Source organism: Geotrypetes seraphini, chromosome 10, assembly GCF_902459505.1.
Source record: "Geotrypetes seraphini chromosome 10, aGeoSer1.1, whole genome shotgun sequence".
Lineage (NCBI taxonomy): Eukaryota > Metazoa > Chordata > Amphibia > Gymnophiona > Dermophiidae > Geotrypetes > Geotrypetes seraphini.
Genome location: NC_047093.1, coordinates 4,788,140 through 4,808,288, shown reverse-complemented (window position 1 = coordinate 4,808,288; position 20,149 = coordinate 4,788,140). Strand labels below are relative to the sequence as shown.

The window sequence follows — 20,149 nt, the reverse complement described above, 5'->3', positions numbered from 1 at the left end:
GGGGCATGAAACATAAAACCTCTGGAAAGATTGGAAGAGAGCATCCACCAACGGAGAGACTTCTTCAACAAAGGAGTCACGACAATGAGTCGAGAGACAGGGTCTCGATCCTGGTTCCATTGGGACGCAAGAGTCCACTGTGGAATATGTAGGTGAAGTCTGGCAAAAGGAGTCACGTGAACCACAGAGGCCATGTGACCAAGGAGGACCATCATGAGCTGAGCCGGGGCTGAGGACAGATGGGCCACCCTCTGGCATAAACGAACAAGGGTCTCTAGACGAGGCCAAGGCAGGAAGGAGCGGAGACGGACCGTGTCCAGGACTGCTCCGATGAATTCCAGAGACTGGGACGGACAGAGGTGGGACTTGGGGAAGTTCACCTCGAAGCCGAGATTCTGCAGGAGCAAGATGGTCTGATTTGTTGCTCTCAGAACTTTGTGGCACAAGAACGCTTTGATCAACCAGTTGTCGAAGTAGGGAAACATCTGCAGGCCGTGGAGACAGAGGGCCGCAGCTACCACAACTAGACATTTTGTGAAAACCCTCAGGGAGGCCGCCAGGCCGAAGGGAAGGACACGATATTGGAGGTGGAGATCCCCCACCCGGAATCTCAGATACCGGCGAGAGGCTGGGTGTATCGGAATGTGCGTATATGCCTCCTTGAGGTCCAGTGAGCACAACCAGTCCCCCTCGTCCAAGAGGGGATACAAGGTAGGAAGGATGAGCATTCTGAACCGTTCCTTGACTAGAAATTTGTTCAGAGCACGGAGGTCCAGGATCAGGTGCAGATCCCCCGTCTTCTTGGGTACCAGAAAGTACCGGGAATAAAATCCAGTATTCCACAGGTCCGTAGGAACCTCCTCGACCGCCCGAAAGCGAAGAAGGGCCTGAACTTCCTGCAGAAGGAGAGGCAGCTGAGACCGGGCAGAAGGAAACTCTCTTGGAGGAAGGTCCGGGGGTATGTGACTGAAGTGCAGGGAGTACCCTTCCCGGATGATGGAAAGCACCCAACTGTCGGTGGTAAGACTTTCCCACTGGGTATAGAAATGATGGAGACGACCCCCGATGGGGAGGGGGGAAGACTCCAGGAGGAAGGGAGCCCAAAGGCTCACACTGGAATTGTCAAAAAGATGGCCCAGGCTTCGCCGAAGCCGGAGGCTGGGCCTTAGCCAGGCGCTGCTGCTGCTGTTGCGGCCGCTTTGAAGGAGGCCGAGAGAACGCAGGAGTAGATTTCTGCGGATACCTCCGGAGAGGAATTTTATAGTGCCGAGCCAGAGGGGTCTTCGGCTTAAGTCTCACCAGAGAGACGAAGGACCGCTTGTGTTCCGAGAGGCGTTTAGTGGCCGCATCTATGGAATCATCAAACAGCTCATGACCCACGCAAGGGAGATTGGCCAGACGATCCTGGAGATTCAGATCCATGTCCACAATCCTGAGCCAAGCAAGGCGACGCATGGTGATCGTAAACGCCAAGACCCTCGAGGACAACTCGAAGGCGTCATAGGCCGCCTGAAACATATAGAGGCGGAGCTGGGAGAGGGTCTCCTCGAGGAGACGAAACTTCTGACACCGAGTCTCCGGTACATCCTCCCGGAATGAGAGGAGGGCGTCCACACAGAACCGGAGGTAGGACGTGAAGATAAATTTATAGTTGAGGACACGGTTTGCCATCATCGAAATTTGTTCATCGTACGGCCCTCCCTGCCTGGAGGGACAGCAGCGTAAACCTTCGAGGGGTTGGACTTCTTCAAGGAAGACTCAACCACCAAGGATTTGTGAGAAAGCTGGGAACTCTCAAACCTCTTAACCGGGATGGTCCGGTAGTGGGACTCCAACTTGGAGGGAATAGCCGTAACTGCATAGGGGGTCTTCAGGTTCCGGAGAAATGTTTGCTGAAGAACCTGGTGCAACGGCAAGCGCAGCACCTCACGGGGCTGATGATCCACACCCATTTCCGCCAGGAATTTCTGGGTACAACAGGACTCAGACTTGAGGTCCAGGTCCAAAGCCCTACCCATGTCAGAGATGAAACGAGTAAAGGAGGAGTTTCAAGAAGAAGATTCATCCTCCTGAGGAGACCCTGAACAAGATCTGGGGGCAGCTGAGAAAGAGGGAGAAATTTCCCTCGAGTAGTGAGCCGGGGCCTCAGAATCCCGCAAATGGGAAAGGGAAGAGGCTCGACTAAAGCGTCTGGGGGGCGTGGAGGAATGACTCTGTGCAAGGTGGACTGGGGAGGACCTCGGAGTCTGAGGAATCAGCTGGTGGAGCCTCGAAGAAGACGGGGCAAAGGAAAATTTCGAAGAAGACCCCTTAAGAGGCTGGAGTCCAACTCGAGGACAATGGTGTGCCTGGAAGGCTTCTATGTTGGAGAACTGCCTTGAAGGGGTGGAGAAGACCGGAGCTTTTTATGAGGGGCAAGCCTCGACAAAGTAGCGGGCGAAAAGCGGGCCCAGATCCTTGACCCTCGAAAAGTCACAGGGAACTCGGGGGATGACGAATCGCTCGAGGGAACCCGACGAGTCTTGCGGGCACAGCCCCGAGACACGAGATAAGGATGCTCAGGCTGGTCAGACCAAGGCTGGGTCGAGTCCGAGGTCAGAGGCATCAAGGTCGGGGCAAGATGGCTCATCACCCAGGAAAACTGTGTGGTAAGTATAGCCTTAAGCATGTCCTCAAACATGGGCACCGAGACCAAGGGCTGTTGGATCGTAGGTGCAGCAGTGCGCTCCTTCGGGGGCGACCTCGAGGAAGAGTATTTCCAACGTGAGGAGGCACGCTTAGAATGATGTCTCGAAGACGCCGAGGCAGGCTTCTTTGCCGACACACCTGAGGAGGCAAGAGGAGACTTACCCGAGGATGGAGTAATAGGAGCCGAGGCCAGGGCCTTCGAGCCGAGGGGGATTTCGAGGCCGAGGCACCCAATGAGGGCGCCGAGGCCGAGCTCGAGTCCTATCCCGCAGGATCCAAGGGGCCAAAAAGTTGAAGAATCTTGGCCACCCTCTGACGAAGAGCCCGCGGTTGCAAAGTTGCGCAACGAGGGTACGATTTAGCGCGGTGCTCCGCACCCAGGCACTACACACACCAGCGTTGAGGGTCGGTGATTGAGATAACCCGGTTGCACTTAATACAGTTTTTAAACCCGGAACGAGGCCGGGATATATGAAAAGAGACGGCCGCGGCCCCGCGAGGCTAGGTGGCCAGAACAAGACCAGGGAACCCTGCCAAAAATACTCGAACGGAAAAAAGAAAATAAAGACGCGGGCACAGTGACTTAACCGAAAATAACCAAATAAGCTGCGGTGCAAGAGGGACAACGAGATCGCGCGAAGCAAGGGAGCAGTGCTTCTAGCTCCGCGGAAAACAGAACTGAGGACATGCTGAGGAGACGCATGCCCTAGGTCGGGCGGGAGAACCTCGCGCGCATGCGCGGGCTAATCGCAAGCTTGAAGATCTTCAAGCAAGTCTGCTTGCAAAAACGTCCGCTAGGGGGCTCCGTTGGTGACGTCACCCACATGTTGAGAATATGCTGCCTGCTTGTCCTGGGATAATAGATTGTAAGCTCTTCTGAGCATGGACCGTCTATTTCATGATAAATGTACAGCGCTTCAATGCTGTAAAATGATAAATAGTAATAGTACACATCCTAAGAGAAAAGGGTTGTCAAGGTGGTTCCTCTGGCTGCTAGAACAATAGCCCACTATGAAGCAGAGATGCCCATGTGGCTGTGCAGGGAGGAAAACTCTCTGCCCTTGGATCAGAAGTTGCACTCTCCCCTCCATAATGGCTGACTGACAAACAGGCAACTGCTGAGATTTATTCTGTAGTAGTAATGCAAGAGGAGGATCCAGGACAGGGCGAGATTGCCAAGGGAGATCTGTGCTTCGATACCTGTGAAGATTCCAGTGGTTGTGTCACAGAGCATTCGGGAGGCTCTCCAGAGACTGAGCGGTATCGTAGAGAAGTCTGTGGAGGACATGTCTGCCCTGGTGAGTTAAATTGATTGAGAGTTTAGATGGCACCAAAAGGAGTTTACCACTGAGACTGAGACTCTCAAGGAAGAGGTTATGGGCTCACAGAACTTGATGGCATCTACTGTGAAAAAAAAAATTCTACATAGGAAGACAGAGTCTTCTATTCAAGTTTTCGTTAAGACTCATTGCCTCAATTTTCCTAGGTCCCTGAACCTTTCTACCGCAGAAATATTTGATTGAGGTTGAGTTTTTTCCCTACAGCTATTCGGCCTTTAAATAAGGTCTACTATATTTCCTCTAAGAAATTAACTCAAGATGTAAGTCTGACCCCTCTAGATATTTCAGTTGTGTTGGAAACTTTTGTCTGAGAATTCTGAAAGGACCACCTTAGTGGTCTCATTCGTGTTTGAATAATTTCGTAATTTCCACGGTCTGTAACAAAACAGACAAGAACTGCCTTTTTGGCCTTACAGCAGGAAGTTCTACCTTTGGAAGCAACATTTCATTTGGCCTATCCTTATAAATTCCTTCATTGTTGCAGCTGTCCCGGTCTTGCCGTGTGTGGGTAGGTAGAACCGATGTTTCAGCCATCATGCTCTGGCTTTCTTCAGGGTGAGCTCATAGCATGATGGCTGAAATGTTGGTTCTACCTACCCAGACATCTGGAAGAATCATGACTCCAGCCATGGAACCCGTGGAGAACTAATTTTATTCAAGTTCATTTTTGACATTTTTTCCTTTAGTATCTCCTTACATTCCTCCTTCAATAATGACTTTTCTAATCTTTAATCCATGTTTCTGTTACTAGTGTTTAACTTGTGAATTAAGTTAAAATAAATCCAAACAAAAAAGAAAGGAGTTGTTGAGGCCACTGTACAAGTCATTGGTGTGGCCCCACTTGGCGTATTATGTTCCATTTTGAAATCTGCATCTTGCTGCTTTACGGACTTTTCTTCCAGGAATTTGTCCAACCTTTTTAAATCCAACTGTGCCAACTGCTTTTTCAACGTTCTCTGGCAACAGATGCCAGAGCTTAATTTGAGTGAAAAATGTGTTTTAAATGTACTACTGAATACTTCATGGTGCGTCTTCTAGTTCATTCGTTATTTTATACATGTCTATCGTCTCTCTGTTCAGGCATCTCTTCTGCAAGCAGAGGCAACTGAGAAACAGTCTAATAGAGCAGTAGGGGAAGGCACCTGTAGGTACCTCACCTTTGAGCTACAAATCCAAATCCAATCTATTTACCTCTTCTTCAAAGAAACATGATGGCAGATAAAGGCCAAATGGCCCATCCACAGAATCCACTATCTCCTCTTCTCCCTATTGGCTGAGGCTCTTAACATTTGCATCTCCTCTTCCTATAGGCTAAGGCTTTTTGCACCTGCATTGTGAGGTCATAGAGCTTTATGGTTATAGAAACATGATGGCAGATAAAGGCCAAATGGCCCATCCAGTCTGCCCATCCGCAGTAACCATTATCTCTTTCTCTCTCTGAGAGATCCCACGTGTCTATCCCAGGTTTTCTTGAATTCAAACACAGTCTCTGTCTCCACCACCTCTTCCGGGAGACTGTTCCACGCATCTACCACCCTTGCTGTAAAAAATGTATGGTATTTCCTTAGATTACTCCAAGCCTATCATCTCTTAACTTCATCCTATGCCCTCTCATTCCAGAGCATCCTTCAAATGAAAGAGACTCGCCTCATGTGCATTTACGCCACGTAGGTATTTTAACATTTCATCCCCTTTAGCGTGTCAGTCTCCACTGACCCTCTTCCAGTTTCGCTCTATTCTTCTTGAGATGGGGAAAAGACAACTGCTCATAATACTCGAGGTTGGGTTTGCATCACTAGACTTATACAGAGGGATAATAAGTTCTATTTTTCTTTTCCTTTCCTAATAATTCCTAACATTGTTCCCTTCTTCAGAGATTTCAGCGTATTGATCACAACAATCTGAAAAGCCTTTTTCTGTGTGGCAATGCACAATGTGGAACCCAGAATTGTCTGTCTATATAGATTTGATGATCTTTCCTTCTCTGTATCACTTTGCAATTTTAGACACCCAGGTCTTACAGGGACCTCCTGTGATTTAGCTACTTTGCACAATTTTATGTCATCAGCAAAAAAAATGATCATAATAATAATAATAATTTTATTCTTGTATACTGCCAAAGCCATAATAGTTCGAGGCGGTTTACAATAAGAAGTACTGGACAATCAGTGAAAAAAAAATACAATACAAATCATCAGAAATACATACTAGATAAAAAATTAAAACAGTGAATCAGGTTACAAATCGATCAAACAACTGTGTTTTTACTAATTTTCTAAAAATAAAATAAGATGGAGCACGCATAATAATATTACCCAGCCAGTCATTCATTTTTCCTGCCCGAATTGCAAGAGTTCTATCCAGAAATCTTTTAAAATGACAAGCAAACCCTGGGGTATCCACTATTCACCGTTTCATATTTGGAGAGAGAACCATTCAGTCCTACTCTCTGTTTCCAATTACAAATTCATGAGGCTCTGCCTTCTACCACAGGATTTTTTTTTTTTTTTAATTTCCTGAGTCATGAAGGACTTAGTCAAATGACTTCAGAAAATCCGGATATATTACATCCACTAACTCACCCGTCCATATGTTTAGTAACTCATTCCCAGAAATAAAATAAAATCCAACTGATTGGTAAAGCATATCTTCTTTCCTTAATCTAGTGTTTGCCCTTCTCTGCTAATCGCTGTTGAGCCAGATGGTCAGCAGTCTTACTCTTCAAACAAGCTTCAATCATTTTGCCTGGCCTAATACCAGGCTCCCTTTCTGAAATCACCCTTTTAAAACATGGGCACAAAGGGTGACCAATTTAAATGGGAAGTCAGTAATTTCATTTTGAATTTTGGAAAAGGCCATCTGGCTCCAGTGATTTGCCAATTTATTCCAATATCCACCCTGAAAGAATGTTTCTAGCACAGGTGCCTCCTTGAAACTCTCCTCTGTAAAAGAGGAAGCAAACAATTAATGTATCTATGTGTGTGTATGTATATATATATATATTTTTTTTTTTTTTTTTTTTTGGGGGGGGGGTAAGGCCTTTCCTCTGAGCATCTCGTTTATCTCTCAGTCATCTAGAGATTCAACAGACCACCTCACAGGCTGGGGCTTTGAATATAGCTGAAAAATATTTTGTGTTTTTCTCTCTGTGCAAATGCTCTTCTGCTTACGTTATTGAAGTTTTATATATATTAAATTTAATTATGTTTATGATATACTCTGTGACCTTGAGCAAATTACCTCATCTTCTACTGCTGTCTAGAGCAAAAAACTACCTACAGCACCTGAATGTCAACCTAAGCGTGTGTCCCTTCTCTCACAATGGTCCAGATTCAAAAGCAATGCTAGAAAGTTCTTCTGCACTCAACGGGTGGTGGACACCTGGAATGCGCTCCCAGAGGACGTGATAGGACAGAGTACGGTATAGGGGTTCAAGAAGGGATTGGACAATTTTCTGAAGGAAAAGGGGATAGAGGACTTCTACACAGGTCCTGGACCTGTTGGACCTCTGGTCTGACCCAGCAGAGGCACTGCTTATGTTTTTATGTAATCTTCTCCATCTTAGATGCAAGAATCTTAACAGAGAGAAAATCCAGGAAAGCAATGTTCATAAATGATGACACAGTTGCATTGTCAGCGTGTCACACAGGATTACAGAGATGAGGGTCTCCTTTACTCAGAGTGCACAGGCCAATTAAAGGACAAGCTGCCAGCAGAGGATGCTGCGTGTGTGCACACAGGGAGCAAAGAACGGGAGGATACTGTGTGCGCATGTGCACATGAAATGAGGGAGGGTTGGGGGTATGAGGGGGTGCTGAAAAGTTCTCAGCCCAGTCAGCCAACCAACTTCCTAAATTCTGAGCATTACTTTACCACTGTAGCTGAAAAGAGTGTCATCCGATTTCGTTAAGTGCCAATTTGCAGAATTGAAATTTTCGGTTTTGACATTGTTGGGCTGAGATCTTTTCAGCACCCCCTCGTATAGTGTGTGTGTGTGTGTGCACGCATGCAAATGCTGCGTTACTGTCACAACTGGAGCATTTCTCAGCTGTGAGCAGACATTTCATGGAAAATCTGCCAATGTGTCAGACTCATCTTATTTTCTCAGAAGGAAGGGGAGGAAAGGTCTGAACACAAGGAATCCCAGCCATGCCCCTTCCCAGATTCCTCAATTACACATGGAAGAAAGGCTCCCTCTAAGGACAAGGACGGACAAAGACACGCTGCATCACCTTACCAGATGCCCTCAGTCTATCCTGTCGTCCCCTGCCAGACAAAGAGCAGAGAGTGCGCAAAGTCTGCCCTCACAGTCCATGGTGCCTCCTTTGCCAGGGTGAAGGAGCAGCAGCGATTCCCAATTCCCGGCCTGCTACCCGGCTCAGTACATCTCCATCAAACAGGCACCACCTCCCTGATGCAGCCTGTGCCTGATCTGCCCCCTTTAACCCCTGCCTGTCTGTACCAGCTGCTTATACGCATGCGTGCTCTCTTTGGCCTCCCTTCACAAGCTCATCTTGATGGGAAACCTGGACATTTTCAACTACCCTATAAAGTCTTCAGTATCCAATGACCAAGTTACACCAATGAAAAAAACGTTCATTTTAGTAGTGGGAAAACTATGAGCCCTCTTACTGTAATTAAGCAGTGCTTTAATTAGCTATGGGGCAGGCATTCCTTTGTGAAGTGCTGAAGGATCTCTTAAATCAGGAAGAAGTCCTCAATCACATTTAAAGCCTGTACAAATGGCACTTTTGCCCAAAGCCTTTTAAAGACACTGCACTTGGTCTTCCTGAATCTCTGTAAGGATGAGACAGAATCGGTCCCAATACAAACCACTTTTATGTCAATGACTCTACACCACTCTTTTGTGCAAAATCTAAGACGGTTTTAGGATCTCTTTTTCTAACAGAGAAAATCAAATCCTTTCCATAAAACGGCAAGAAACAGGAGCTGTAACTTGTATGTGTACATTATGACTGTTGCAGCCGCATCTAAGTGGAACCGACATTTTGTCCACTGTGCTTTGGCTTTCTTCAGGGTACGGCTGAAACATGAGTTGTCCTCCGTCAGTCATAATTAAGGACCCTGTGCTTGGCAGTGCTTTAGAAATAATAAATAGTAAGCCATTCTAATTCTAATTCAAGGTGATAACTTTGGGCAATATTGATTTTAAACTTAAATTTTTTAATATTTATCATATTATAGACAAGAAAAACATCCCAGTACACAATTAAGTCAGCTATATCAATCTCCATATCAATCTTCATGTGTGCATGTATAAATATAGATATAGATCCAGCCACTAAGTCACATCCTTCCAGAAAGGCTCTCACTAAACAGTGAACTTTTAAACATGTTTTGAACCACTGAACATTCAGGCCCTACAATGGAAAACCCATCTGAACAAGCCTCAACATAATAGTACAATGATGGCTGACGTAATTGTTTTCCAATTACACCGATGAATCCACAGAACTTTAAAGGTTACTTTGAAGTAGCTTTTCTGAGCCAGCCAAACACCACCCAGCGCTGGAGGACAGTTGAAGTAGTAGCAACGGCATTTCTGTTTTATTTGTGTGCGTTCTCTTAGGCTTCACCATTGGCGTCATGATTGTAGAGGTTGTCCAAGTCTTGCTGCATTAGAGTAAGTGGAAAGGTGAATTTAAATATGATACTTGGGTGGGAACGACAAGGAACTTAAGAGGTGGAGGGGTAGGGTAGAAAGAGGGAACGACAAGGACTTGAAGACTACCAGAGATGGGGCTCAATGCACTGAGTAAAGGCAGGTTGATCCAGATATACAGCGCAGCAAGGTAGAAGAGATGGAGTCAAGAGTTGGCAGTTGAGGCGAAGGGTACCGACAAGAGAGACTCACCAGATGAATGGAGTTGCCGGGGTGGAGTATAGGGAGAGATACTGAAGAGCTGCAGAGCAAATACATTCGTAGGTCAGTAAGAGGAGTTTGAACTGTATGCGGAGAATGGACAGGGAACCTGTGAAGTGATTTGAGGAGAGGGCAACATAAACAAAACACCACTGGTGGAATACAGCAGAATTCTGCACAGATTGAAAGCGAGAGAGAAGGATTAGTGGAAGACCCGCAAGAAGGAAGTTGCAGTAGTCCTGGCAAGAGGTGACGAGAGCGTAGACAGCGTGCTCAGAAAGGAAAGGACATATTTTAGCAATGTGGTACAGAAGAAATAAGTTTTGGTTGTGTGTTAGATATGGAAAGAGAAGGAAAGACACGACTCAAAGATGACTCTGAGGTTGTGAACCGATGACACAGGGAGGATAAGAACGTTATCCACCAAAACAGAATTGAGAAAGGGGAGAGGCAGGTTCAGAAGGAAAGATAAGGGGTTCAGTCTTGGACATATTTAATTTTATATTGCATCTAGAGAAGCAAGCTGATACTCAGGCCTGTATTTCTGTAAACATTTCAGGCATAGAGCGGTAGATTTGAGAGTCATCAGCATAGAGGTAATACTGGAAGCCATGGGAAGAAGTGTAGACGGAGAAAAGAAGAGGTCCCAGGACAGAGCCCGGAGGTACGCCAACCACTTGACCTCTCGGTAAACTATACTGTAGAGAGACATTAGCATTATAGCTCTGTTCTTTGGTATTGTGTGTTGTAATGTCATTTCCATGGATCTGTAGTTTTCAGACTTGTCCTTCTTTGTCCTATTTTGTATTTATGTTTATATTTGCTCATTTTTATATCCCACGCAGTCTCATGATTGTCCAAAATGTGGTCAGGCCCAGGCTACCTTGGGCCCTATGTTTTGGTCTTGTCCTCTTATAGTGTCCTTTTGGACTCGATTGGGACATTTTACATCAGCATTGTGGGATAGGCGGTGGACCCCTATCCCATGAGCATTGTTTGGTTTTTATATGATAGTGTCGCCTAGACCTAAAGGTATGTCTGCGTTTGTTGCCCGAGCCATGCCAATCCTGTCCAGCTGGTTGTCCTGTGATCCACCGAGATCGGCAATGATTGTACAAGCCTCCTTAGAACGTAGACAATTTGTGGACATTGACTCTTGTGCAGGCGATCGCTTTCGTCTGATTTAGGAGCACTTCTAGAGGGACCTTACACCACTCGCCTTTTGAATACGTGATCCTTATCCTGTTAAATTATATTTTGTGCCTATCTTGGGATGTGTTGGTAGGGGGGGGATGGGGGATGGGTAAGGGGTTTCTATATTGTGCCATTATACTAAGAAAACGTTGTACTTTGCCATTGTTTGTGTTTTTGCACTTGGGTTTAATAAATACATTTAAACATATTTGCTCATTTTACTATTGTTATACTATTAAACAAAATTTTAAGTTTTATGTTAAACCGTATCTGATTTTCAGCAGTTTGGGTGAATCTCTTCAAAAGGCAGTTAATAAAGCCCAATAAACAAGTGAAAGAAAAGGCAAGTGCAGATTCTCTTCCCACAGTCCTGAGGAGTAAGTTTATGATGAGATCTATGAAGCGAGACGAGAGAAATCTCATCATGGCAGCAGACGGTGCCCGAAACCCCATCCTTGCACCTGAAAGAGGCTCGAGTGCAAAATGCAGAACAAAACTCAGGAGCCAGATGCCCAACTCAAACACCGAGAACGGCTCCTGGTCTGCAGAACATCCAGCTTTTCCAGATTACTTGTCTTTTTAATTAAAGACTCTCTTTCTTCTCTGGCATGTTGCTTTATGCTGTTTTAATGTGGTTAAAATGAAACTGGCAATTTGACTTTCCTCAGTGCAGAATCTCTTGAATTGAGTCTGCCCCTGTGACTCACTGACAGCTCAGGATGTGGCACATTCATTACTAAGCAAGGCCCAAAATAATCCAGACCAACACTAGAAGCTGGGTACTATCCATTCTCTCTCTAAGGGATCCACCGGACTGTGACTGTGCTCTCTTCCGTTGTGCCATCCAGTACTACATCACTTCATTGGCCACCACAAGCTCTGAATAAATCTCATTAACGTGGTGAGAGAAACCAATTCCTGGACAACCCGGAAGTCCACAGGCTGCCATGCCAGAGACATCAAAGCATGGCAAATAGACCAAGATACCTTGAGAAACAATGAGGACTGCTGACGATGTCTCAGATTTGGGCTCAACAAAGAAGAATCCAATGGGTCTGTAGTAGACCAAAAATAAAGAACTGCAGAGATGATGTACAAGATTCAGGATCCTTATTGAAGACAATTAACCGTTGCTTGATTGGTTGGAAACTGGGACCTAACACGGTCTGTGTTTCGAGTCACACTTCTTCCTCAGGGGTCACTGACAATTCCAAACTAAGAAGCGTTTTATGACAGGAACCTCCCGCCACCTGTTTTTAACAAATTTCATGGTTCTTGGTCTTTCAGATTGGGGCTCCCCAGGGCTCCGTCCTCTCTGCCAGCTCATTTGACATCCAGTACCATCTTACAGGAAGAAAGATGCTGCTTCCTACATGATATACGCCAGTGTCCCGCAAACTTCTTTTTTTTTTGCTCTGGCACATTAACGGAGCAAATGTTTTTCTGTGGCACACCTACAACCCCGGCCACACTCCACGTGAACCTCGTCTCATTTTCCCTGTCTGGAAGGCCTTTGAGCATGCGCGGATGTCAAAACGATGTCATCACGTCAATGGCCGCGTATCCTCAGAGGTCCTCCAGCCACAACCCCGAGACCAGGGAAAACGAGGTGCCGACGCCAGAAGTGACACTCATGTGTCCTTCAATCCCTGGCGGCACACCTGGAATCTCACTGCGGCACACAGTTTGCAATTCACTGATATATGCAGACAGGATTCTTTTCTTCTCAAATAATTTTGACCTTTATTTAATGAAATGTAAGTTATTGTTATTCATAAATAGGTTCTGACTAATAGGCTTCACTTTTCTGTAAATCAAGTGCAGGGTCTAATCGCACAGTTTATGTGTCGACAACTACATTAAACCGTTACGGAGTGAACTTTGCTGTCTGGGAATTATTCTGAATTCTCGATCAATGATGGCAGACTCTTACTCCAGGCTGCGTGTCTGCTGAATACAGGACCTGTGAAATCTGAAAGAGCCTTTCAGGTGGTACAGAATGTTCCAGGACACATTTTAATTGACTATGCAAAGTTCATGCACTTACCCTGGCCTTTTTGTCTCTCTATGGGATGAAGTTTCATATTCATGTAACAGAAGGACTGATGGGTAGCCGGTCTGGTTCTATGCACCAATCTTTCTCAGAACCAGCCCAACAAGAATGGGTGTGACGTGACTTCTGGGACCTCACCTCTTTCTAGGACACCCTTCAAGTAATTTAATAAGCTCCCAGATCCTGGCACTACCTACATTTATTAGCAAAATCATTACAAATGCCCCCTTCATTCAATCCTGCAGACTAAACTCTTTCCATCAGCCCTCCAGACATTTCGAGCCATGAGGGAGAACTATGTAAATCCACTAAGGAGACATTACCTGTATGCAATTTACCAAGAAACTAGAGAGAACCACACACATGAATCTGACCTGTGAGAGAAGAATCATTCAACATACCTATGCGCCAAGAGACTACCAGAGGGCAGCCACCCCAGACACCTGTGTACCACGAAACCGCCAGAGGGCAACCTCACAAACATGCACACACTGAAAATGATGTGGAGGACCACTCACAGGGAAGGGTCAGAAATTGGGAAGGGTATCTGGAATGTGCTCATGGAGACTAGTGTTAGGGGCTGAGTATGATATGAAAGCACCTCTCGGGGGGTTACAGTGCAAGTCCAAGAAATGCCACGTAATCAAGATAAAGAAAGAGAAATTCAAATTCCTACATTGACAATTGAATAAAAAAAAAGAAACTTTCAAACTGCAGCAAACTTGAAAAGCCCCTAATAAATTTGTGTTTAAGAATGTGGAGTAGAAGTTCCTCATTTCGGTGAGTGACGTAAAGCTTCCAGTGCAGCATATACAACTCTGGCTTCCTTACTGGGAAGACTAGATGGGTTGGGCTTTACGTGCCCTCATTTATGACGTTCCTGTGTTCAAAGGCCCAGAAGTCCCCTCCCCCAATAAGTCAGGGTCCCAGGTAGGGGTGTCGAGCTCGAGCCTCAGCACCCTGAGGCTGTGGGTTCAAATTCCACACTGCTCCCTATGACCCTGGGCAAGACACTTAATCCACCACTGCCCCAGGTACATTAGACAGACTGTGAGCCCACTGGAACAGACAGGGAAAATGCTTGAAGTACCTGTACGCAAGCCGCTGTGAGGGTGGTTGTAAAAAAAGTGGCATATAATCCCTTCCTTTCCCTAAGTGAAAAGAGCAGTGTCCTAAAGGGAGCGACATATATGACTGAGTCACTCTCCTGCAATGCTGTTCTCATTCCTCCCCCCAAAACTGCATCACTTCCATAGTAGCAGTAGCAGACAGTAACCCCTTAATCCTACACTTCTAGACCCCCTCCCCAATACTGCCCAGCTGTCCCCACTCACCACTCCCTGCCTCCGAGTTCAACACCATGTCTGCGCTGTGAATCCCAGTTCTAGCTTCTCTCAGCACTGAAACCGAAGTAAACCACCCCGTTCCACTACAGAACTGCCAGGAAGCACGTCACGAGGGCCCCAAGGCCAGATTACTGCCCACACCCTGTTCCTGTTCCTAAGGCAGGTTTAACCTCTTCCACGCCCACTGGAGTGTGTGAGCGAGTCTAGGAACCGAGGAAGCCAGATGCTGCAGTTGTGCAAGTGATTAGGAAGGAAGAATTCTGAAGCACTTTATTAGCATCAACATTTTACAAAGTGTCAAAATAGTCATTGGGATAAATTCAAGAACTGTGTTGTGGAGAGAGAGCCCCAGCGAAGAATGTGTCCCTCATTCATTCAAGCAAGGATCCCCTATGTGGTGTTTAAATTGAATGTCAAAACTAGAGTCACTTCTTTTCTAGTCTGGGAGTATATTTATTTGTCTGATACCTTGCTATGTCCCTCTCCCCAAACTGAACCAACACACCTGCTCATAAGGCACGGTCCTTTAATGATAGAAGGACAATGCAGATGGCCTTGAATTCAGCACCACGCTTCCAATTCCTTTTGTAGTCTTCTACCCTCTCTACCTTACTTACTGGGTCAGACCAATGGTCCATCAAGCCCAGTAACCCGTTCTCACGGTGGCCAATCCAGGTCACTAGTACCTGGCCAAACCCCAAAAAGTAGCAACATTCCATGCTACCGATCCAGGGCAAACAGTGGCTTCTCCCGTGTCTTTCTCAATAGCAGACTATGGGCTTTTCCTCCAGGAACTTGTCCAAACCTTTCTTAAAACCAGCTACGCTATCCGCTCTTACCACAACCTCTGACAATGCGTTCCAGAGCTTAACTATTCTCTGAGTGAAAAAATATTTCCTCCTATTGGTTTTAAAAGTATTTCCCTGTAACTTCATCGAGTGTCCCCTAGTCTTTGTCATTTTTGACGGAGTGAAAAATCGATCCACTTGTACCTGTTCTACTCCACTCAGGATTTTGTAGATTTCAATCCTATCTCCCCTCAGCCGTCTCTTTTCCAAGCTGAAGAGCCCTAACCTTTTTAGTCTTTCTTCATACGAGAGGAGTTCCATCCCCTTTACCATCTTGGTCGCTCTTCTTGGAACTTTTTCTAATGCCGCTAGTGCCGCTATATCTTTCTTGAGATAAGGAGACCAGAACTGAATGCAATACTCTAGGTGAGGTCGCACCATGGAGCGATACAGAGACATTATAACATTGTGTGTCTTGTTAACCATCCCTTTTTAAATAATTCCTAGCATCTTGTTTGCTTTTTTGGCTGCTCCTGCACATTGGACAGAAGGTTCCATCATATTTTCTTGGATGCTAACTCCCAAGGTGGACCCTACATCTGGAAACTGTGATTCAGGTTATTCTTCCCAATGTGCATCACTTTACATTTGTCCACATTAAATTTCATCTTCCAATTTCCTCAGGCCACCTACAATTTTTCATAATCCGCATGCATTTTAACAACTTTGAACAGTTTAGTGTCATCTGCAAATTTAATCACCTCACTCGTCGTTCCAATTTCCAGATCATTTATAAATAAGTTAAATAGCACTGGTCCCAGTACAGACCCCTGTGGCACTCCACTGTTTACTCTCCTCCACTAAGAAAAATGACATTTAACCCAACCCTCTGTTTTCTCTCTGATAACCAATTCCTAATCCACAACTGAATTTTGCCTCCTATGCCATCCGTGACTCTTTAATTTTCTTCCCTTTGTACCACCCCTTCATTAACAGTATATACTGATCGACCCTGGGTCCTGTAAGCTCTCTCTTGCGTGTTTAATGTACAGCGCTGCATGCATCTGGTAGCACAATAGAAATAATAAATAGTAGTAGCTTCACGAAGACTGGGCTGTGGTCCCTCCATGTCTCCAAGAGCTGTACTAGCTCTTGACATATTAGATTTGTGGGAAACCCACATATGCCCATATGAGTGTCTCATCGCACACTTCAGGCCCTCTGTGTTGCTCAATTTTGATTAGACAGTGGCTCTGAGACACTTGTCCTCATTAGACCCCAGTAACAAGACTTGGATAAAGCACTAACACTCAAGACATCCCAATGACTTCATTTAATGGTGCAAGACAGACAAGGGTCGAGCCCTGCCTTACACCACAGGCTAGAGGTTTAATAGCAGAGGACCAGTCGCCCACCAGACCCTGTCAAATTCTTCTGCTTAGAAACCATTCAAACTGTTTCATAGCTGTGCCTTTCATGCCGCACGCTGCCCACACAGCCCAAAGATTAAAGCAACAGGTTGAGAACCAGGGCAATCACGTCAAAATCCCACTGTGGCTCCTTCAACAGGAAATTGTGGGATATAAATGTAATAGATAATATCAGCCTTATCTAAGTGGGTTACAAAGGAACATATATAAATCATAAAAGCACACAAAAATAGCTGTTGCACCTGAACATAACTCACCCTGAATTACAACTCAAAAAGGCCTGAACTAAATGCTAAATCCCTTCTCTCTCTCCCCCTTATTCAGAAGTCATAGTCAACCAGATGAAAAATTAAGACTGAAAACCGATGAGTCTGACCTCGGTACCGGGAAAGATGGTAGAGGCGGTGATAAAGGACTGCATCATTGATCATCTTGACGGACACAATCTGATGAGGACCAGCCAGCACGGCTTCAGCAAAGGAAGATCTTGCTTGACGAACTTGCTGTGACTTATTTGAGGGAGTAAACAGGCAGATAGACAAGGGTGACCTGGTCGACATTGTATATCTGGACTTTCAGAAGGCATGCGACAAGGTCGACAAGGTCCGCATGAATGACTACTTTGAAAAATTGCAAGCCATGGAATCGAGGGTGAAATACTCACATGGAATAAAAATTGGCTGATGGATAGGAAACAGAGAGTGGGGGGTAAATACTCGGACTAGAAATGTGTCACGAGTGGAGTGCCGCAGGGTTCGGTGCTTGAACCCTTGCTCTTCAATATATTTATAAACGACCTGGAAATTGGTACGATGAGGTGATTAAATTTGCAGACGATACAAAGTTATTCAGAGTAGTGAAGACGCAGGAGGATTGCGAAGACCTGCAACGTGACATAAACACGCTCGAGAAATGGGCTGTGACATCGCAAATTAGGTTTAACGTGGATAAGTGTAAGGTGATGCATGTTGATAACAAAAATCTTATACACGAATGCAGGATGTCCCAGAGTGCAGTACTTGGGAGACTTGGGAGTACTAGTCGACAAGTCAATGAAGCCGTTCGCGCAATGCAAGGCGGCAGCAAAAAGGGCAAATAGAATGCTAGGAATGATTAAGAAGGGGATCATGAGAGGGGGAAGTGACGTCATCCTAGCGCATGGCTGCCTGAATCTGGAGCTCCGTAGGGGCCGGTGAGGAAAAGAGCTTTTTCAGCTTCCAGCGCTAAAACGCGCTTATTATTAAGATCGCGGTTCGCGGGTGAAGCCATGGCAACGCGGAAGAAACTTGATAAATTTAAATATTTCGGCGAAGGAGGAGAGAAAACAGCGAGTGAGGCACAGGGGAGTGCAGGAGACGCGCTTAAAATGGCCGCGGGGCCGTCGGCGCCGACAGAGCTGGTTGAAGCTGGGACTTTGGCGATCTCGGGGGAGCTCAGTGAGACGGTGCACAAGTCTTTTCAAACGTGGTTCCAGGACCTGAAGGATGAAATGGTAGGAGTGAGAGTGGATGTGAAAGCTGCCCTGGCGGAGCTCCGTGCGGATGTGGGGGAGTTGGGGGCCAGAGTGTTAGCCTCTGAAGAGCACGTGGAAGCCCTGTCTGCCACAGTTACTGGGGTCAAGGAATCCACAGGCCATTTAACATCTGAGCTGCAGGAACTACAAGCGCAGGTGGAGGATCTTGAGAATAGGTTTAAGGGAATCCCGGAGGGGGAGGCATATCGTGATTGCAAGACTGTGGTGCGAGAGTTTTGCCAGAGTCTCCTAGGTGTGGATGGAGCTGAGATACCTGAGGAGATTAAACTACAGAGAGCGCATCGGAGCTTGGGTCCTGTGAGAGGACCTGGCTATAAAGATATCATTGCTTGCTTTGCGGATTTTTCCCTTAAAGAGAAGATTTTGCAGATGGCACGGCGTCACCCCCGGTTTCGTTGGAAAGAGTTGGAAGTGGGTGTCTACCAGGACCTAGCATGGTCTACACTACAGAAGCGCAGGGCGTTCAAAGAGGTCACGCAAGTGCTGAGGGATGGTGGCCACAAATACAGGTGGCTGTTCCCCTTTGGGGTCTGGCTTACTATCAACGGGAGGTCTCGAAAGGTGGCTACGGTCACGGAAGCCTGGACAGCTATGAAAGAGCTGGGTTGTGTGAATATCCCGAAGACGATGCCAGCGCCGGCTACAGCTAGTACTTCGGGAGTACCTGGCGCTTGGTCTACAGTTCTGCGCTCTGGCAAGCGAGCAGCTAAACAGGGGACTTGATGATGAAGAGGACTTCCCATCTAGACTATGCTTTAACGAGGCCACTTTGACTGGCATGTACTGGGAGAGGTGCTGAGTGGTGTGCCATCTCCGGTCTGGATCTTGGAAAGAGACTCTGCACTTTCTAATGTTTCTCTTTAGCTTTACTAGCGGCTTGTTTTGCTGCAATTTTTGGTTTTGTGTTGTTGACATGGGGAGCTGCTTGGGCTAGTCGCCTGGGGTACTTTTCACTTTCTAAGGGTTGGCTAGACCTTCACTGAGGGGGTCAGCTTCAGGTATGGGGGGGGGGGGGGGGGTTGGGAGGGAGTAAAAGTAAACTTCTTACTATTGGATCATGGAATGTAAACGGTTTAAACAGTCCGGGTAAACGTAATATAGTATATCGTGAATTGAATAGATTAAAATGGGATATATGTATGCTGCAGGAAACCCATTTGAGACCCAGACATGTGGGGGTCTTGCGGTCCTCTTACTTTGAGCAAGTATGGACGCATCAAAGTGGTCAGTCTGCTAAGAAGGTGGGCGGACTGGCTATTCTTATCCGAAAGGGCTTGGGTTTTACTGTTCAGAAGGTGTACAGAGATTCTGGGGGAAGGTGTCTGGCTCTGCAGGGTACAATACAGGGCCGTCCTATCACTGTAATTAACATTTATGGTCCTAACGGGGGTCAGGCGGCCTTCTATGGTTCTCTTACAGATGATTTAGTCAATTTTGTTAGGGGGTCTGTATATTTGGGGGGGGGATTTTAATGTCACTCCAGATGTGCTGCTGGATCACTCCCGGGGAGGACCTCGATCATCGTCCCGAGCTTCTCGCAAGGCTTTTCTTGCCCTGATGTCCTCCTTGGGCTTGATCGACAGTTGGCGCTTGCATCACCCATCCCAGAGGTCGTATACCCATTATTCATCTGTTCATGGTTCTTATGCTAGGATTGACAGTATCTGGACTCATCGTAATCAATGGGGGGGAATCAGAACTGCTGAAATTGAAGCTATACATATCTCTGATCATGCGCCTGTCTGGATAGCTTGTGAAGGCTGTTGGGATGTGGGGCATCATCGGACCTTTTGGAGGCTAAATGAATCACTGTTAAAGCATACAGAGGTGGACAGGGAGGTGGGAGAGACTATTATCAACTATCTTCATGACAATGATAATGGCGCGGTGAG

General features: G+C 46.2%; 1 protein-coding gene across 3 annotated transcripts in view; it reads right to left on the bottom strand.

Annotated features, from left to right (window-relative positions):
- Window positions 1-20,149, bottom strand: part of CYTH1 (cytohesin 1) — a 90,243-nt gene that overhangs the window by 38,836 nt on the left and 31,258 nt on the right. The window contains exon 1 of one of the 3 annotated variants that reach the window (XM_033960188.1): window positions 14,494-14,628. The exons of 1 other annotated variant lie outside the window; for it this stretch is intronic. In XM_033960188.1, the coding sequence (XP_033816079.1) occupies window positions 14,494-14,521 (28 nt within the window). In that variant the 5' untranslated portion in view covers window positions 14,522-14,628. Of the gene's footprint in view, window positions 1-8,265; window positions 8,938-14,493; window positions 14,629-20,149 lie in introns of those variants that run through there. One more of the 3 variants, XM_033960191.1, reaches the window with a different exon arrangement.